This window comes from Camarhynchus parvulus, chromosome 4 (assembly GCF_901933205.1).
Source record: "Camarhynchus parvulus chromosome 4, STF_HiC, whole genome shotgun sequence".
NCBI lineage: Eukaryota > Metazoa > Chordata > Aves > Passeriformes > Thraupidae > Camarhynchus > Camarhynchus parvulus.
In genome coordinates this window covers 40731760-40746661 of record NC_044574.1, presented here as the reverse complement: position 1 = coordinate 40746661, position 14902 = coordinate 40731760, and the positions used below count along the sequence as shown (strand labels likewise).

The window sequence follows — 14902 nt, the reverse complement described above, 5'->3', positions numbered from 1 at the left end:
GAATATTTTAATAGCAGCCTGATTATTTAAACCATGTGTATGAATTTTTGAGAAATGGTATTATACATTGGATCTTTCTTGGCCAAGATCTTTTTAAGTAATTTCACAGAGTTATTTTTTAAAGTGAATTTAGGACTTTTAAAAACTAATTTTTTTGGTTTATTTTCCTGGTGTTGTAGTTCTGGCTGTGAATTGACAAAATACAGGACAAATGAATTGACAAATACAAAATTGTCCTGTAATTTAAAGACACTTCCACACTTTGGAAATATGATAGGCTAGAGGTATTGCATGTAACTTCTAAGTTATTCTCTTTTCAGGATAGCATAAAAGTTCAGTTTACACTTACATAATAGAGCATTATGGTAAAATATACATGGGGGCTGGAGTGACTTCTATTGAAGTGTTATTTACTAAGGTCAGATGGAGGAGGATAATATGTAGAGGATATATCATCTTGTGTCCTTATAAGCTGTCATCATTATTTCTCCCAAATACTACATTACCAAAGAGGGAACTTATATAAATATGGTCAGGCCTATGCATTTTTTGAAAAAGGAATTGGAATTCTATACTTGACTCACAGTGTGAACAGCACTTTATTTCTTCAAAAAGCAAATCATAAACATGGTTTTAAAAAATCCTTGGTTTGATGGTTACATGAAGCTAATGACATGTTCTTTCAGATAAAAATGACAGCATTAATTCCCAGCATTAGTTCTCAGCAAGTGAATTGGGTTAGATCAGTTGAAGTAATTCTGCCACTTAGGATTAGAGTGAAAGCAGAATATGAAAACTGTGGTGACTTGTGGATGTGTTTAATGATCTTTAACTTAGCTGGCAAGAACATTCAGCACAATTTGTTTAATACTGAAAGAAAAGCTGAATTTGCTGAATTTGGTTCTATGACATGATTTGCAGATTTTATCTCAGTCAGACCATGTGAGTGCTACCTACCTCCAAATTTCACCATAATTCCTGTAATATGGAGTTTGGAATTAATTAGTGAGCCAAGTATCACAAAGAAAACTTGAAAACCTGCCCCTCTATCAGCTAAGTAGTCAGCCCAGACATCTGGGCTTCATATATCTATTCATCTCTTAAGTGTAGCTTTGCAGAATAAAAAGACTGAATGGGAGGGTCTCTGGGATTACTTTAAGCAGTAATCTCAACCAGAGATCTCTTTCCTTCTAGTCTTGGAGACAGTGTTTATGCACAGCCAGCTTTTGAGAAGTAGTATTTCATAATGTGAGGATACCAGTATGATGATGAATATGAAGAGAATTTAGGAGAGAAGAGCAGAGAAGAGGGAAGGAGAGCAGTTGGTTCTTAAGTGACTAGTACATATTCCCACAATCCTTAATCTCTGATTAAGATACCAAAGACAGTGTCAAACAGTTTTGCTATGTATCTTTATCTTCTTTGGTGCTGTGTAAGTGTAATGGTGGCTTTGTTTTACTGCCAGTTTTTTTGCAGTATTACCAGTGGCCTGATAAGAACTGAGCAGGCATCTTGGAGAGTCTGATTAACACCATGTTCCTTTTGCAGGCTACACTTTGGCTCCAAGCAGCACCGTGGATAACTTCTCCGATTCTGGTCACAGTGAAATTTCTTCCAGATCTAGTATTGTCAGCAATTCCTCTTTCGACTCTATGCCAGTCCCCCTGCATGATGAGAGGAGACAGAGGCATTCTGTCAGCATCGTGGAGACAAATCTTGGTGTGGGAAGGATTGATAGAAGAATCATGATTGAACCAGATCAATACAGCTTAGGGTAAGAATTTTATTTGTGCTTACTTATAATATACTTTCATATAGTGTGTATGTGGAGTGTATGTTTGTCCAACTTTCCCTGTATCTCTCAAATATTTTTTCTCCTCTGCTCTTAAAAACTACTACTTCAGTGCTTCATTTTGTGATAATGCTCCATTCCTGCCACAAAAAGGTTTTGTACTCCTGAGTGAGTGATGAGGTCTAAGCAGCAAGACTTCACCTCAGTAGATGTTGCCATCTGAGCATTTCAGTGGTGCTGTAGATTATCCACTTTGCGGCAGAATAGTATCCTACCCTGCTTTCTCCATGGGAAATTAACTGAATTAGATGAGATATTCAAACAATTATTCAGAGATAAACTGAGAACAGAAATAGCTAGTAATTTTCCAGTCTGCTTCATGGAAAAGTGCATATCTGTCTAACTCCAAAATATTTTACTCCAAATACCTCTTCTAGTCAACAATAATTGGAAGCTAAAATTCACATTACGCTGCTGGTTTTCTAGTAATTTTCTAGGTAATTAACTTCTGTAATGGTGGGGAAGCTAGTGCTGTGAGGAGTTCTCTAAATCTCTAGCAGTGAGCCTTGGTGTGAAAATAATTGGAGCTCTGGCTTCTGTTTTGAATGCGTCAGTCCTCTGAATGGTTTCTGGGGTTTTAATCCGGCAGGGTCTTTGAATGGCAGACCTGTTCCAAAACTGCTGTACTTCAGCTTTGGGAATCTCAGGCTATGCAAACTCTTTATTCAGATGTCTTAAATATTTGGAAGAAGAGGGATCTAGTCTGCATAGGAAGGTGCCCTGGAAGAGCAGGTCCCAGGAGCCTGGATATCTGCTGAGCAAAAGTGACACTTTGTTGGTTTTATCTGCTACTGTGTAAGGGATCATGTCAGGCTCACTAAATCACTTAAAGGCTACAGAAAACATATTTGGTCTATGAAGTAGCAGGTGTTTCCAAAAATAAGGTTGAAATACATTTTCATTTGCAGGAGATGTTGAAAAGTTAGCTCTCACAGTTTCCTAAGCAGAAAAAAAAATCTGAAATCTAAAATTGAATATCAGCCAGATCCTGTTATATTCTGTTCCTAGCTTTTGAACCATTTGTTCAGCATGACTAGAAAACAGTAGAATAACCCTGTCTGTTTCTCTGTATGTGTATCTGTGTGGTTTGCCTGTCTTAAAAGGCTGTTGTGAAGTTAAGATTTTACCTTTTGAAATTACACTGCTGAAGTGTGAGGCTTCAGCAAGTTATCTGTCCAGTTTTGTTTGTTTGTTTGTATTTGGTTTTGTTTTATTGAGGATGTACTTGAAAGAAAAGTGTTACATCCTCAAAATTGAATTAGCCATTCATGCAAACAATAAGTGCTATCAAGTGCATCAAAATCTTCCATCATAGAATCATAGAATGGTTTGGGTGGAAAGTGATCTTTAAATGAAGGTTACCTAGTCCAACCCCACACCGTGTTTTGTTTTTCTTTGTTTGTTTCTTTGTGCATCCTGTTCATGATTTCCAATTCCAACACTGGATTTTTTGTCCCCCTCATCAATGTGTATCCAGCTCATATGCACCGCTGTCAGAGACCAGAGGCCTGTATGCTGGAGCAACTGTACTTTCTTCTCCTAGTACAGAAGAGCTGTCACAGGACCAGGGGGACAGAGCTTCGCTCGACGCAGCTGACAGCGGCCGTGGGAGCTGGACTTCTTGCTCGAGTGGCTCCCATGACAACATCCAGACTATCCAGCACCAGAGGAGCTGGGAGACACTGTCTTTCGGACACGCTCATTTTGATAGTTCAGGCGATGGGGCAGGACTGTGGGCCTCAGGCAGCCACATGGACCAGCTGATGTTCCCTGACCATGGCACAAAGTATGGCAGGCAAAGTCAAGGTAGGGAGGGCCTTGATCAAGCACAGTCCAGAGCAAGCTGGGCATCTTCCACAGGATACTGGGGAGAGGACTCCGAGGGTGATACAGGTACCATAAAGCGGAGGGGTGGGAAGGATGTTTCAATTGAAGCTGAAACCAGTAGCATAACATCTGTACCAGCAGAGGAGACAAAGCCAGCTCCTGTCCCTGCCCACACAGCAGCAGCATCAAGTAGTACCAAGGGGCTTGTTGGTAAGTTAAGTTTTGTTTGCCATGAAGTATTTTAATTCATTTGCTTAAGTTTTCTCATATTGTTCTGCATTTCTTTTGTCTGTTTTTAATTTTTATTTTTTAATTTTTAAAGCAAAACTGAACATTTTGTAGTCTCTCTTAAATTTTTCCCTTTAACTAAGCATTTATTGCTAGGGAAAAGAAAATATAATTTATTGTTGATTCTCAGTTCTGGCAGTGCCTTTGTGTTTCAAGAGAGCCTGCCATACATCAAAAAACTAGCTCAACTGCTGGGCAGTATTTTGAAAGGTTGATGTATTTAGATGTCAGTTCTGAAATTTGAATTTCTCATCACAGTAAGGCTCCATAAGGCTATATTTAGAAGTCTTAGTAAATGTGGCCTGATTTTTATAGAAGTGTTTTACTTTATGCCTTTGTATGACTTGTCTGATAACTGTGAATATTCCTTACTTCTGAAATGGGATCCCTTTGTGCTTAAATACCAACTGAAATGTTTCTTTGGACTGCTGAAACTGAAGAGGTTTCAAAGAAGTTAGACCTGAAATATTTTCTGTGCATTCAATAATGGAAAGATCAGATAATGTATAAATTAGTATGAAGGTGTCTTTGGCAGAGCTTAACATTTTTATCATATTGTTCCTTCTACGCATCCTAATCTGTGGGCCATCCAATACCTCTGAATTTTTGCCTCTTTTCTTCCTTTCATTCCCCTCACTTTGCCTTTTGTCAGGTTAACATTAAGAACTATCTAAAAGCCATTTTTTGCTGACACAGCTGAATGTCTGCCAGATTGAGGTCATGCTGAGACCGCTGTGATAAACAGCTTTTCCATTTTCTGCCTGAGTATATTGCTTAGCAGTGGCCTTTTGCCTCAAAGCTTGGGTGCAGGTCTAAATCCCTGGGCTATCAAGAGGAAGAAGGTGTATGGATTCATGCCAATCTCCAATTTTACTCTTTGATACCCTTGGTTTCCTCCAGAATGTGTAACAGGTGTCCTTCCAAACTTGCCTCTCAAGGCAGTGCTTTCCACTACATTTTTATAGACTTGAAAGTACATTAAAGACACCTGAAAATTCAAACCAACACAATTCCATGCCCTTCACTACTATTAACTAACTGTCCTGCAAGTGTAACTCTGTGTATCACTATCCCAGAGAACCTGCTGGTGTATATAGTTCTTTTGTACTTAATTGATATCTTGCAGTATTTCAAAAGGATTTCTCTACAATAGAGTTTTTCTATAGAACTTCTTATTTTCAGAAATCTTTGAATAAAGTTTCTCAGAAATTTCTTCATGCTGCTTTGCTCAGTTAAACAGTTTTTCCAAGAAAAATACTTACTCTATTGGAAAATGTTTGGTTTTGTTGTAATACCAAGGATTTATTTTTAGTCTATGTCATGGTTTGACACTGGCACAATGCCAGTGCCCCATGAAAATATACTTCCCTGGTGTTTGCTGTGAGATGTGACAGAAATAAAATCTACTTAGAAAAAATTTTTAAAAAAAATTTTCTCCCATTTTTTTTTTGTATTATCATCATTCTGGGCATGTCCCCCTTTCTTCCTCGCCCCCCGCTCCACCACTGGAAAGGAAAACTGCTTTTAAAAATTGCTTTGCAGCAAAAAGCACCAGTTTTCCATTTTTTAGCTTGTGGGCCCTTTTCATCAAATCTGCTGTTGATGCAGGGTAGTTGTCATCAGCACTTATGCAAGAATATACAGTGTATGACAAGCTGTGCAAAGTAAATTGTCTGTGTCAGTGGTTTTCCTGCTGTATTTGTAAGGTTTGTCATTGAAGTGGTCATATATTAAAAGGCTGGGCCCACAATAAGTGTTCAGTATCAGAGTCCCAGCTGACTTCTCTAAGTACTTTGAAACAGAGACTCTTGCCTATCTATTGTGTGTCCTGGCAGATGCTTAGTATTCTTAACTGATATTTTTTCACTTAAAGTTCTCTCTGAGAGGGCTTCTCAGTAAGCCCTGAGTTAAGCCTTGTTCAGGTAAACAGTTACATCTCAGTGAGATCCACAGGCTAGGTAGTGGTCTTTCCATCTCTTAGATAAAATAATATTCAGTCATTGTTCTTATGGGAATACTTTCAATTTTGATTTTGCAGAGAATACAACCGTAGGAGCTGCAGGCAGCAGTGCATGCAAATAGTATAATGATGAAGCCCACTTCTCTTCCTGACCTCCTAGAGTTGTAGCTTATGCCTCATTAAGTAGTAAGATTTGTAGGAAGAACATAATGTATCGGATGTATTTCTTGTTTCCCCTCCAAGATGCTAAAAACAAAAGAGATGAGCTCTTGGATGCAAGTTTTTATAGACTAAAATTTTAATCCATCTCCAGAATTAAGTTAATCATGCATGTGGAGAGATGCCAAAATTCCTGATATTTATTATTTCTGTGGACTCCTGAGTCTTCTATGTTGCTTTGATCACTGTACATTTTATTATATACAATTGATGGAACAGCTTCAGTTGTGAAGTTTGAACAAATTCCCTATGAAATTTGATGATTTTTGTTAGACTAATGCTTCACTGCTGGAAGAATAGCTATATCCTGTGTATGTTGTATATTCTGTACTTTCTTGACTGATTTATTTTCCACAAGCTTGTTGTCTAGCATATGATAGTTAACCTTTGTCATTCAGAGTTTCTGTTCCTGGGCTGTTGAGTTGGTTGATATTTATTTAGCTTTTAATTGTCTATTTTCCTTTGAGCATGTTCCTCATCCTGTCTCTAACAATCACCTGTTGTTTTTCCTGCAGCAAGAAAAGAGGGTCGATACCGGGAACCACCTCCAACTCCTCCCGGTTATGTAGGAATACCTATTGCTGAGTTTGCAGAAGGTGGCTCCCATCCCACCAGGAAGCCTCCAGACTACAATGTGGCACTTCAGAGGTCTAGAATGGTGGCACGGACATGTGAGACTCATGGGACAGCAACTCCACAGCAGCAGTCGCACGGCCACTCAACTGGCAGGCCCGTGAACAAACCTCAGTGGCATAAACCAAATGAGTCAGACCCACGTCTTGCTCACTATCCATCTCAAGGGTTTTCCACAGAGGAAGATGGTAAATTTCTACTTGTTAGATTTTGAGTGTGCTGCATGCGAAATGGGTCAGTGCTTTCACAGACCAAAGCAAATTACACAAATCTTGCCATAATTTGAACTTTATTTCATTTTCAAAACTTGCTATTTGTTAACTTTTTTGGAAGGGAAGGAATTCAGTTCATCCTAAATGCAATTTAAAATTTGGAACATAGGTCCACTTGAATCTTGAACAGCCAAGCAGTTGGCTTCTCTGGAGGTGCCTGTGTTCACCTTGTACAGCCCTGCCTGCTATGATTTTCCACATTAACCACGTATTTAATGATCAAAAAAGTATCCTGGTCTACAGAACACTTGCCCATCTACCCCATAGAGCACTGTTGCTCAGGTTTATTTGGATAGTTGCTCACATTCTACCTGAAGCTCTTGACACTGTGAACACTGAGTCTCCCACTCCATTTCACATGATGAGCCCACTGCTGCCTCGCTACCTTGGTGGTCTTACAAATGTGTCTACATCTTCATGCTTTAGCTCAACTGTGATGTTTTTCCATGGAGAGCAAGTGTAGCTGGATTGCAGCTTTAGGTCCTCAAAATTTAGGCAGGGTCATGCTTACTTGAATAATTTGTTTTGCTTAATGATAGACTAGCATTCCCCTTCTCTGTCTAACTGCTTAGTTACTAAGGTTTTAGGGGTAGGATGAACTTTGCAGTTGAACATGATGGGAAAACAATCCTTAACTGAATTGCCTCAAACTTTGAGAGTTACCATGACAGAGAATTTTAATTGTTTCTACTAATGATGACTAAATTGAAGATACATTTAGGGAAAAAATGTCAGATGCCATTCTGAAGCTATTAGATATCTAGGAGTACCTGTTCTGCTCCTCGGGATGAATAACTGCATCTAGCTCAGTTAAAGCAATTGTCCTTTTTTCTTGAAGATAAAAATTCCAAAGGAATATGTCTCATGAGACCTGAAATGTAGTGAAATTTAGATTGTTTTAAAGTATATATACTTATATAATGAAATACAGAACACATGAACACAATACACACAGTTGTTGTTGTATGCACAGCTAGTTTCATTCAGTAGCAATCTTGTTCTTTATGAACTAAATTCTACTTTCCCTTATCCTCTTATGTTTGCAGAAGATGAACAAGTCTCTGCTGTCTAAGACTTGGGCTTTTCTGGATCCAGAGTGAGCCACCTTAAAGGAGAGCACAAGAAGACGTCCCTAGAATAGGAGCCTTGGAACTATGATTAAAGGATGGTGGACCTATTTGCCTCCTTCCCTGCCTTAAAGCAGCATGGGGCTTCTTCCTCTGCCCCTCCCCCTTCTGTCCCCTCTCCCCTTGCATGTGAAATACTGTGAAGAAATCGCCCTGGCACTTTTCAAACTGTGTTGCTTGAAATGCACAGTGCAGCAATCTCCAAGCTACCACTGTTGCTGTCTGCCACATCACACAGTATCATTCCAAATTCCAAGATCATCACATCAGGATGATTAACTCTGGCTGCACTTCCCAATGCCTGGAAGGGTTTTTTTAAATCTTCCTTTTAGATTTTAATCACAATCCTAGCACTTAGTCTCATTGGGATAATAAGTTAGTTGTCAAATTACGTTTGGCCTTTAACCTACAAAGAGAAAATTACTTTGAGATCCTTCAAGGAGGCAGTGCTTATTTGCTTGTTTACAATGCCTTTGTTACAATTTTGTATGTTTGTGTTTGGGAGATCAAATAGTGCATCTGAATAGTAATTACAGTATTATTTCACACCTGTAAGTAGGGTTGCCAGCCTGAGCTCCTGGAAGAATATTGCTATCACATGGCTGAGCAGGGCAGAAGGGAAGGCAGAGGTTGCAGGATGGCAGCCTTTTCTTGACTACCTGGCTTTGCTCTTAATGTGCCCCACCCTGGAATCTTCACGAGTTTGTAAATGTTAGTGTTAACAGCATCCTCATCTGGGTCTGGTGTAAATGCAGAAACACAGTGCTCACAACTGGTCAGTGATCAAGAGGACACGGTGTGTTTCATACCTGTGCTTTGTGGAATACAGGATGGCATGCTAAAAAAGTGTCCCATTGTAATAAGACAAATGGCAACCCCACTGTTAAGTTATATGCTTTTTATTTTTAAACTATATAGTAGTTATATTAAAATAAAAGTTAACTGGATAACACTGCAGTGAAGGCAAGTTGGGATGGCACAGCTCCTGTCAGCTGTTAACACTGATCTAATAATCTCCATCTATTGACTTCGACATTAGGGGATAATCGAGCCTTTAAGTAAAAAAAATAAAGATAACACAGTTAGATTTGCAAGCCTTTGCAATGCAGAAATAGTCACAACTGTTAATGGCTTCATGGAACACTGCATGTGTAGAGAAGGCCAATGTGTAGCAACCACCTGCTCACAGCTGCTATTAACCCTATAATGACTGAAATTACCCTCCCCTCTATTTTTGTGTTGTTTTTGCACAGACTCCGGAGAAGTGAAGGCTGCCAATCCGAGTAGTACTCAAATGTGAGGAACTGCTGGTCTTGGATTTTTTTGTTTTTCCATTGAACTCAGCTGATCATATTGATCAGTAGATAAACGTAAATAGCTTCAACTTTTAAAGATCAAATTGCAGTGTTTTTTCACTGTATCAAACAAATGTCAGTGCTTTATTTAATTCTCTCTCCAGTAATCATAGCTTTTGTCTATTTGCTTATATATAACATTGTCAATTATGCATTTGTAATTTTACATGTAATATGCATTATTTGCCAGTTTTATTCTCAAGGCTATGGACCTCATGTGCATATAGAAATACAAAATCCTAGCTCTATCACAAGTTGCACAAATGTTATATAAGCATTAAGTAATTGTAGACCATAGGACTGCTAATCTCAGTTCGCTCTGTGATGTCAAGTGCAGAATGTACAATTAACTGGTGATTTCCTCATACTTTTGATACTACTTGTACCTGTATGTCTTTTAGAAAGACATTGGTGGAGTCTGTATCCTTTTGTATTTTTAATACAATAATTGTACATATTGGTTATATTTTTGTTGAAAATGGTAGAAATGTACTATGTTTATGCTTCTACATCCAGTTTGTATGAAGCTGGAAAATAAATAAATATAACATTAATGAAGTCCATATTGATTCTTATGCATTTTACATGTTCCACATACTTGAACAAATTTATGAAAAAATTTTACTTCTCTGTGTATTAATATTAAAGGGACATTGCCAAGTGATGTGGGCAAACCACTGGTGTGGAGTTTTTCTTGATATACAGTTGTGCTGCTGATTATTTTTGAAAACTTTGGTGTGTGTGCTGCTGATTGAGAATGACTGATACTGTGAGCATCCCCAGATGAAGAAACTGTTGAGATGCCAAAAGAAGAAACATTTGAGATGCCAAAAAAGGTATGGACTTAGGTGTATGTGGAATGTAAACAGTTTTAAAGGTAAGATTGTGTTGATTTTATATTCGGAATAGTGTAAAAGTAAGGAATATCTTTTTTTAACATTTGGGTAGGGAGAAGTATGGAAGGTGATCCATTTGAGTTTTTACTGAACAAGGTATGTCAAATAATAAATATCACCCAATAGCATCCCCAGTATTAAAAGCTGATGTTAATTCAATATTAAATATGTAGATTTTATTTTTTCCTCAGAAGCTAGATTCTTTATTTCCAGTGGCATGCAGAAGATTGGTTTAAAGAGGTACTGCTAAAGCCATAAACAGCCATATCCCACTGAGCTTTGAAATGCCTGGCAGGTCGTGTTTCCAAGTCTAAAATTAGTTCAATGCAAAGAGAAGCAACAAAATGCTGTCTAGATATAAGTCTTCCTAACATAGCTCTAGAAATGATCCACACTTAGAATTATAAGAACGCTAAAAATCAAAGGACTTGTATAGGACTTGTAAACATTGTGGTTTTATTACTGTAATCTCTAGCACTGTAAGGAAAGAAATTATGGATATTTAGATTTGTGTGGTGTAGTGGAACTACTCTTTGTGAATATGTGGCTAATACTTGTTGGGTACTTTTCAACAAGCTAAAGATTAAAATTTGTTTTTACATTAGTAGAATGAAAACGCATTTTTATATATTTTACTTACAAGATTGTCCTCCAGTAGTACTAAAGGCACAGTGATAGGGAAATAATTCCTCTTACCAACTTTTGAGGTGTTTGCACGCTTGTCAGTTTTTCTCTGTGCTTGATATATTATTGAATTAGGCAGTGCTCCCTATTCTCCTGTTTATGCCTCCTTACTGTAATTACTATTTTTAGATCACATTATATAGAGACATAAGGTAGCTTAATTTGTTATGGACTGAGTGATAAAAAACATATCACACAGCAACTGATTCAATAGAAGTAAAGGCCTTGGTGTAACATCTGAAAGAGATTTCATATTTGTAGTATGTAATGTGAATTTTGTACTTAACTGAGTGGATGCAGCAAAATGCAGACAAGTAAATACCAATTGCTGCAATTTAGTGTTGCATTCACCAAAATGGAATAAAATGAAAGGATTTTTTTGTGTGTTTGAAGAAATGATATTCGATTATCGATTCTATTATTCTTTTATGGCTTTTTTTTTTTACTGAAACTTACTGAGGCAGAGGCTACTCCTTTATGCAGTATATTGCATATCGGAGTCAGCACAAATCTGTAAAAGCTGAAGTATCGAGGGTACTGCTTCAATGGATTCATCTTGGTCATTTGGAGAAGCATGCATGTTTTACATCTGTAAATCTGAGACTCAAGTATTTGGTCAAACTAAGGGGAGGAAAAGGTTTTGTTTTGAAAAAGAAACAAAACTAAAAGCCCTCTATTTTCTTCAAGACTGGTAGGAAATGCAATAAATTTCCAGGCTGTCTCATATGGATTGTTGCATAGTTGAAACAAAATCAACTCTAGAGAATTCAAGTAATGATTTAATTGCAAGTATTAATATTTATGTATCCCTTGCTATGGAATGAAACATTAAAAATACTTCTGTGAATAAAGCCTATGTAGCAGCAGCAGCCTCTCTAACATAAATGAAATAACACAGATCCATTGAAGAAAATATGAGCATTGTTAAAATTACTCTGAAAATTGACCCCCTCAGGAGACAGCAGCCATGTGAGATGATTAATATAATTTTGTTCCCCTATCTCTAGATTGTTCTTTAAATAAGCTTTATAGTCTTGTCTCTAAAAATTGCATGCTCTGAGAGAAGGCTGGGAGTGGAAGTAGGTTTATTGCTGATGTAAGGTGGAATCTGTTACTTTCTGTTTTCCACTGAAAATGTGATGAACGAAAATTTAAAGTTTTTAGTAGAATAAGAAAACTTTAAAAGTTCTATCTTGCTTATGTGTGGTGAGTATATAGGAATAAGTTTAAGATATTCAACTACTAGCAATCATCAACAGCATAATCTTAAACTATTTGCATTTGATTTTCCTGGGATTAAATTTATACAGTGACACTCTACATACCTACACACAGACTGCAGTCTCTGTAGAGAAATGAGTCTTGGCTCTCTGTGTCAAAACTCGAGTTTATGTTAAGTAGAAGTGCAGGCTTCTCCTTAAGTGTAGACTTGTAGCTCCCTCAGCTTTTAACCCGGTTGCTTGACATGCTCAGTCTTCTCTTTCAGTTTTGAGAATTAATTTGGATTTTCTTTCTTTATTGGGTCAATCCTTAGAGGTGTAGTTTTGCCCTTGATAGTTTAATGTGTAAAAGGAGGTTTATTTTCTTTGCAGCACTGTTGCCCTTGCTGACAATGAAATCCTTTCTGTATGTACATAAAAACATTATATATATAAAACCCTATTTTATATGTGTGTATGTATAGGAAAAAAACATCATATACTATTGCAGCATCCATTTTTTTACCTAGAATATCTGCACTGGAAAAGAAGCCAGTGCAGCATTACTTAGAGTAATTATTTTCAGTGAAACTTACACTGGAGTAGTGATGTTTAAAATGCTTTCTCAGTAACTACCAAACTGTTTTGATATGCAGTTGTTATCTTCTGATACAGTTCCAAGAAAATTTTGCCGCTTGTGCCAGGGTCAATAGGTGTGGCAGAGATAAATCGCCTAGGTGCTGTATGCAATATGTTTTGAGGCTTTTCTCATAACTAGAGAAATATGAATAGTTTCTAACTGCTTTTATTGAGTTTTGTGTAACAAGTAAGATGCTCTGAACTGTGGCTTTCTAAAAGAAGGTAGGCCATGAGGCCCAGGATGGCTTTTCTGCCTTGGTGTCTTTGGTCAGAGTCCAAGTAAAATACAGGAAATTGCACTGATAAAAAACAACCTTCCACATGGAGGCCCTACTTCCAACATCAGTGTAGAACTGGATTTGTTCTGGTTGGACAGTCCTGGGAACCCTCATATGGCCTTGATACGTGTTTTACTCTTAAGGAGAAAAAGTGCTGTTGCTGCATTTCTTATTTGGGAGGCTAATCCATTCCTCTGGTTGTCAAAAGATATTGAGGCTCCATGTGCTGGTTTATACGTGTATGTAGTTTTTGCATTACACATTCTTTGGGCTAAGCAGCTTTCTTCCTTTCCCCTTTTTGTCCCTATACCTTACAGTGGCCATATGTTCTTCCTATCTCTCCTGCCAGAATAAGTCAAACTTAAGTGGGACAGGTAGAGTGGAAACATCTGTATGCACTCTGCATCTTGTGCAGTTTGTTTAGGGAGTTTTTTGTGTTTATTTGGTTGTTTCTGTTTTTTTTTCTTTTAATGTCAATGTCCAAAAATGCTGTTTAAAACGACGCATGATCTGCTTATTGATCTGAATTTTATTCTAGTTTTGTCACTGGGATTATCACATTGTCACATTCTCCTCTTACAATATTCTGATCTGTTCTCAGTCTCTTCTAACACTGTACTTTCAGCCATTTGTGCTATGATGATTATTGTTCTTTATTAAGGTAATAATCTGATCATCAAGAACTCCAGCAGTAGTCCCTCTCCAAACTGATACTTCCATGTCTTACAGCACATAGTTTATTCCCTCCGGTGCAGGTAGGTGGTTTATTTTACTTGATATTGGCCCTCCCTTGCATTTTATTCCTTTCTGTATTTTCTCCAGAATCTAGAAACAGTCTTCTGTTTTGAGATTAGGTCAGACTGATGACTTGTTTGTCCCCACCACATTTCTCATATGTTTGTAATGCTTCAGTCCCCTGGTGTAACTCCTCATGTGACAGCTTCACCAGGTCTTGTTATTCAGTTGGTGGTATCAAATACTAGCTCTTTCAAAACTAGTAGCTATGGTACATAGCTATAGATGGATTATTCCTGAGCTCTCTTCTTTCTTGGACATATAGTGGCACTGCAGACTCATTTTGGTTTCGAGGTATTTCTTCAGTTGGAGAATCTTTGGCTTTTTGTGTCAATGAAATGTCTAATTCAGATGGACTTCTGTTCATTTTGATTTTTCTTCTCCATCCTCCAATATACTAATTTGTCAGTTTGTTTCCTTTGCTTATTTTGGTTTGGGTTAGAGGATAGGTTTTCCTGGTTACTCAAAAAAATTATTTTGGTTTTATTTCTTACCCTTGCTGATGACACATTCTGGACAGCCTTTGTGTCTTGGGTAACCTTTGAAATAAGTGAATATTTCACTGTAAGTAACATCAGCAGAAAACTTGGCTGAAGAGTTTTATTCAGGTTCTGGTACTGTGCTTTGTGAATGTCTGTACCTTCTTAGCAGAAGAGAAAAACCAAACCTGTGAATTGCAACTTCCAAGGAAACCTGGGGTCCTGTTTCCTGTAGCTCCCTGAGAGGAGGTAGTAGCACAGTGGAATGTTCAGACTAACAGCGCTGAAACTGGTAGAAGTCTTTCTGTCATTAAGGCTGAGCATAAAAGTTTCAAAAGAATGTTGAATTTTGTTTTATGTTCAATTAGTGTTGGCAAAATCACTGAGCTTCCTGAGATT

The 14902-nt window shown here is 37.7% G+C and overlaps 1 protein-coding gene across 8 annotated transcripts in view; it reads left to right on the top strand.

Moving 5' to 3' along the window:
• The window catches only part of RAPGEF2 (Rap guanine nucleotide exchange factor 2), a 187858-nt gene extending 174682 nt beyond the window's left edge, over nt 1-13176 (top strand). For 5 of the 8 annotated variants that reach the window (XM_030947068.1, XM_030947065.1, XM_030947069.1 and 2 more), the window contains 4 exons: nt 1549-1774; nt 3330-3889; nt 6662-6967; nt 8098-8123. In XM_030947068.1, the coding sequence (XP_030802928.1) occupies nt 1549-1774; nt 3330-3889; nt 6662-6967; nt 8098-8123 (1118 nt within the window). Of the gene's footprint in view, nt 1-1548; nt 1775-3329; nt 3890-6661; nt 6968-8097 lie in introns of all 8 variants that reach the window. The other 3 variants (XM_030947066.1, XM_030947064.1, XM_030947067.1) reach the window with 2 other exon arrangements.
• Nucleotides 13177-14902: the final 1726 nt, after the last annotated feature.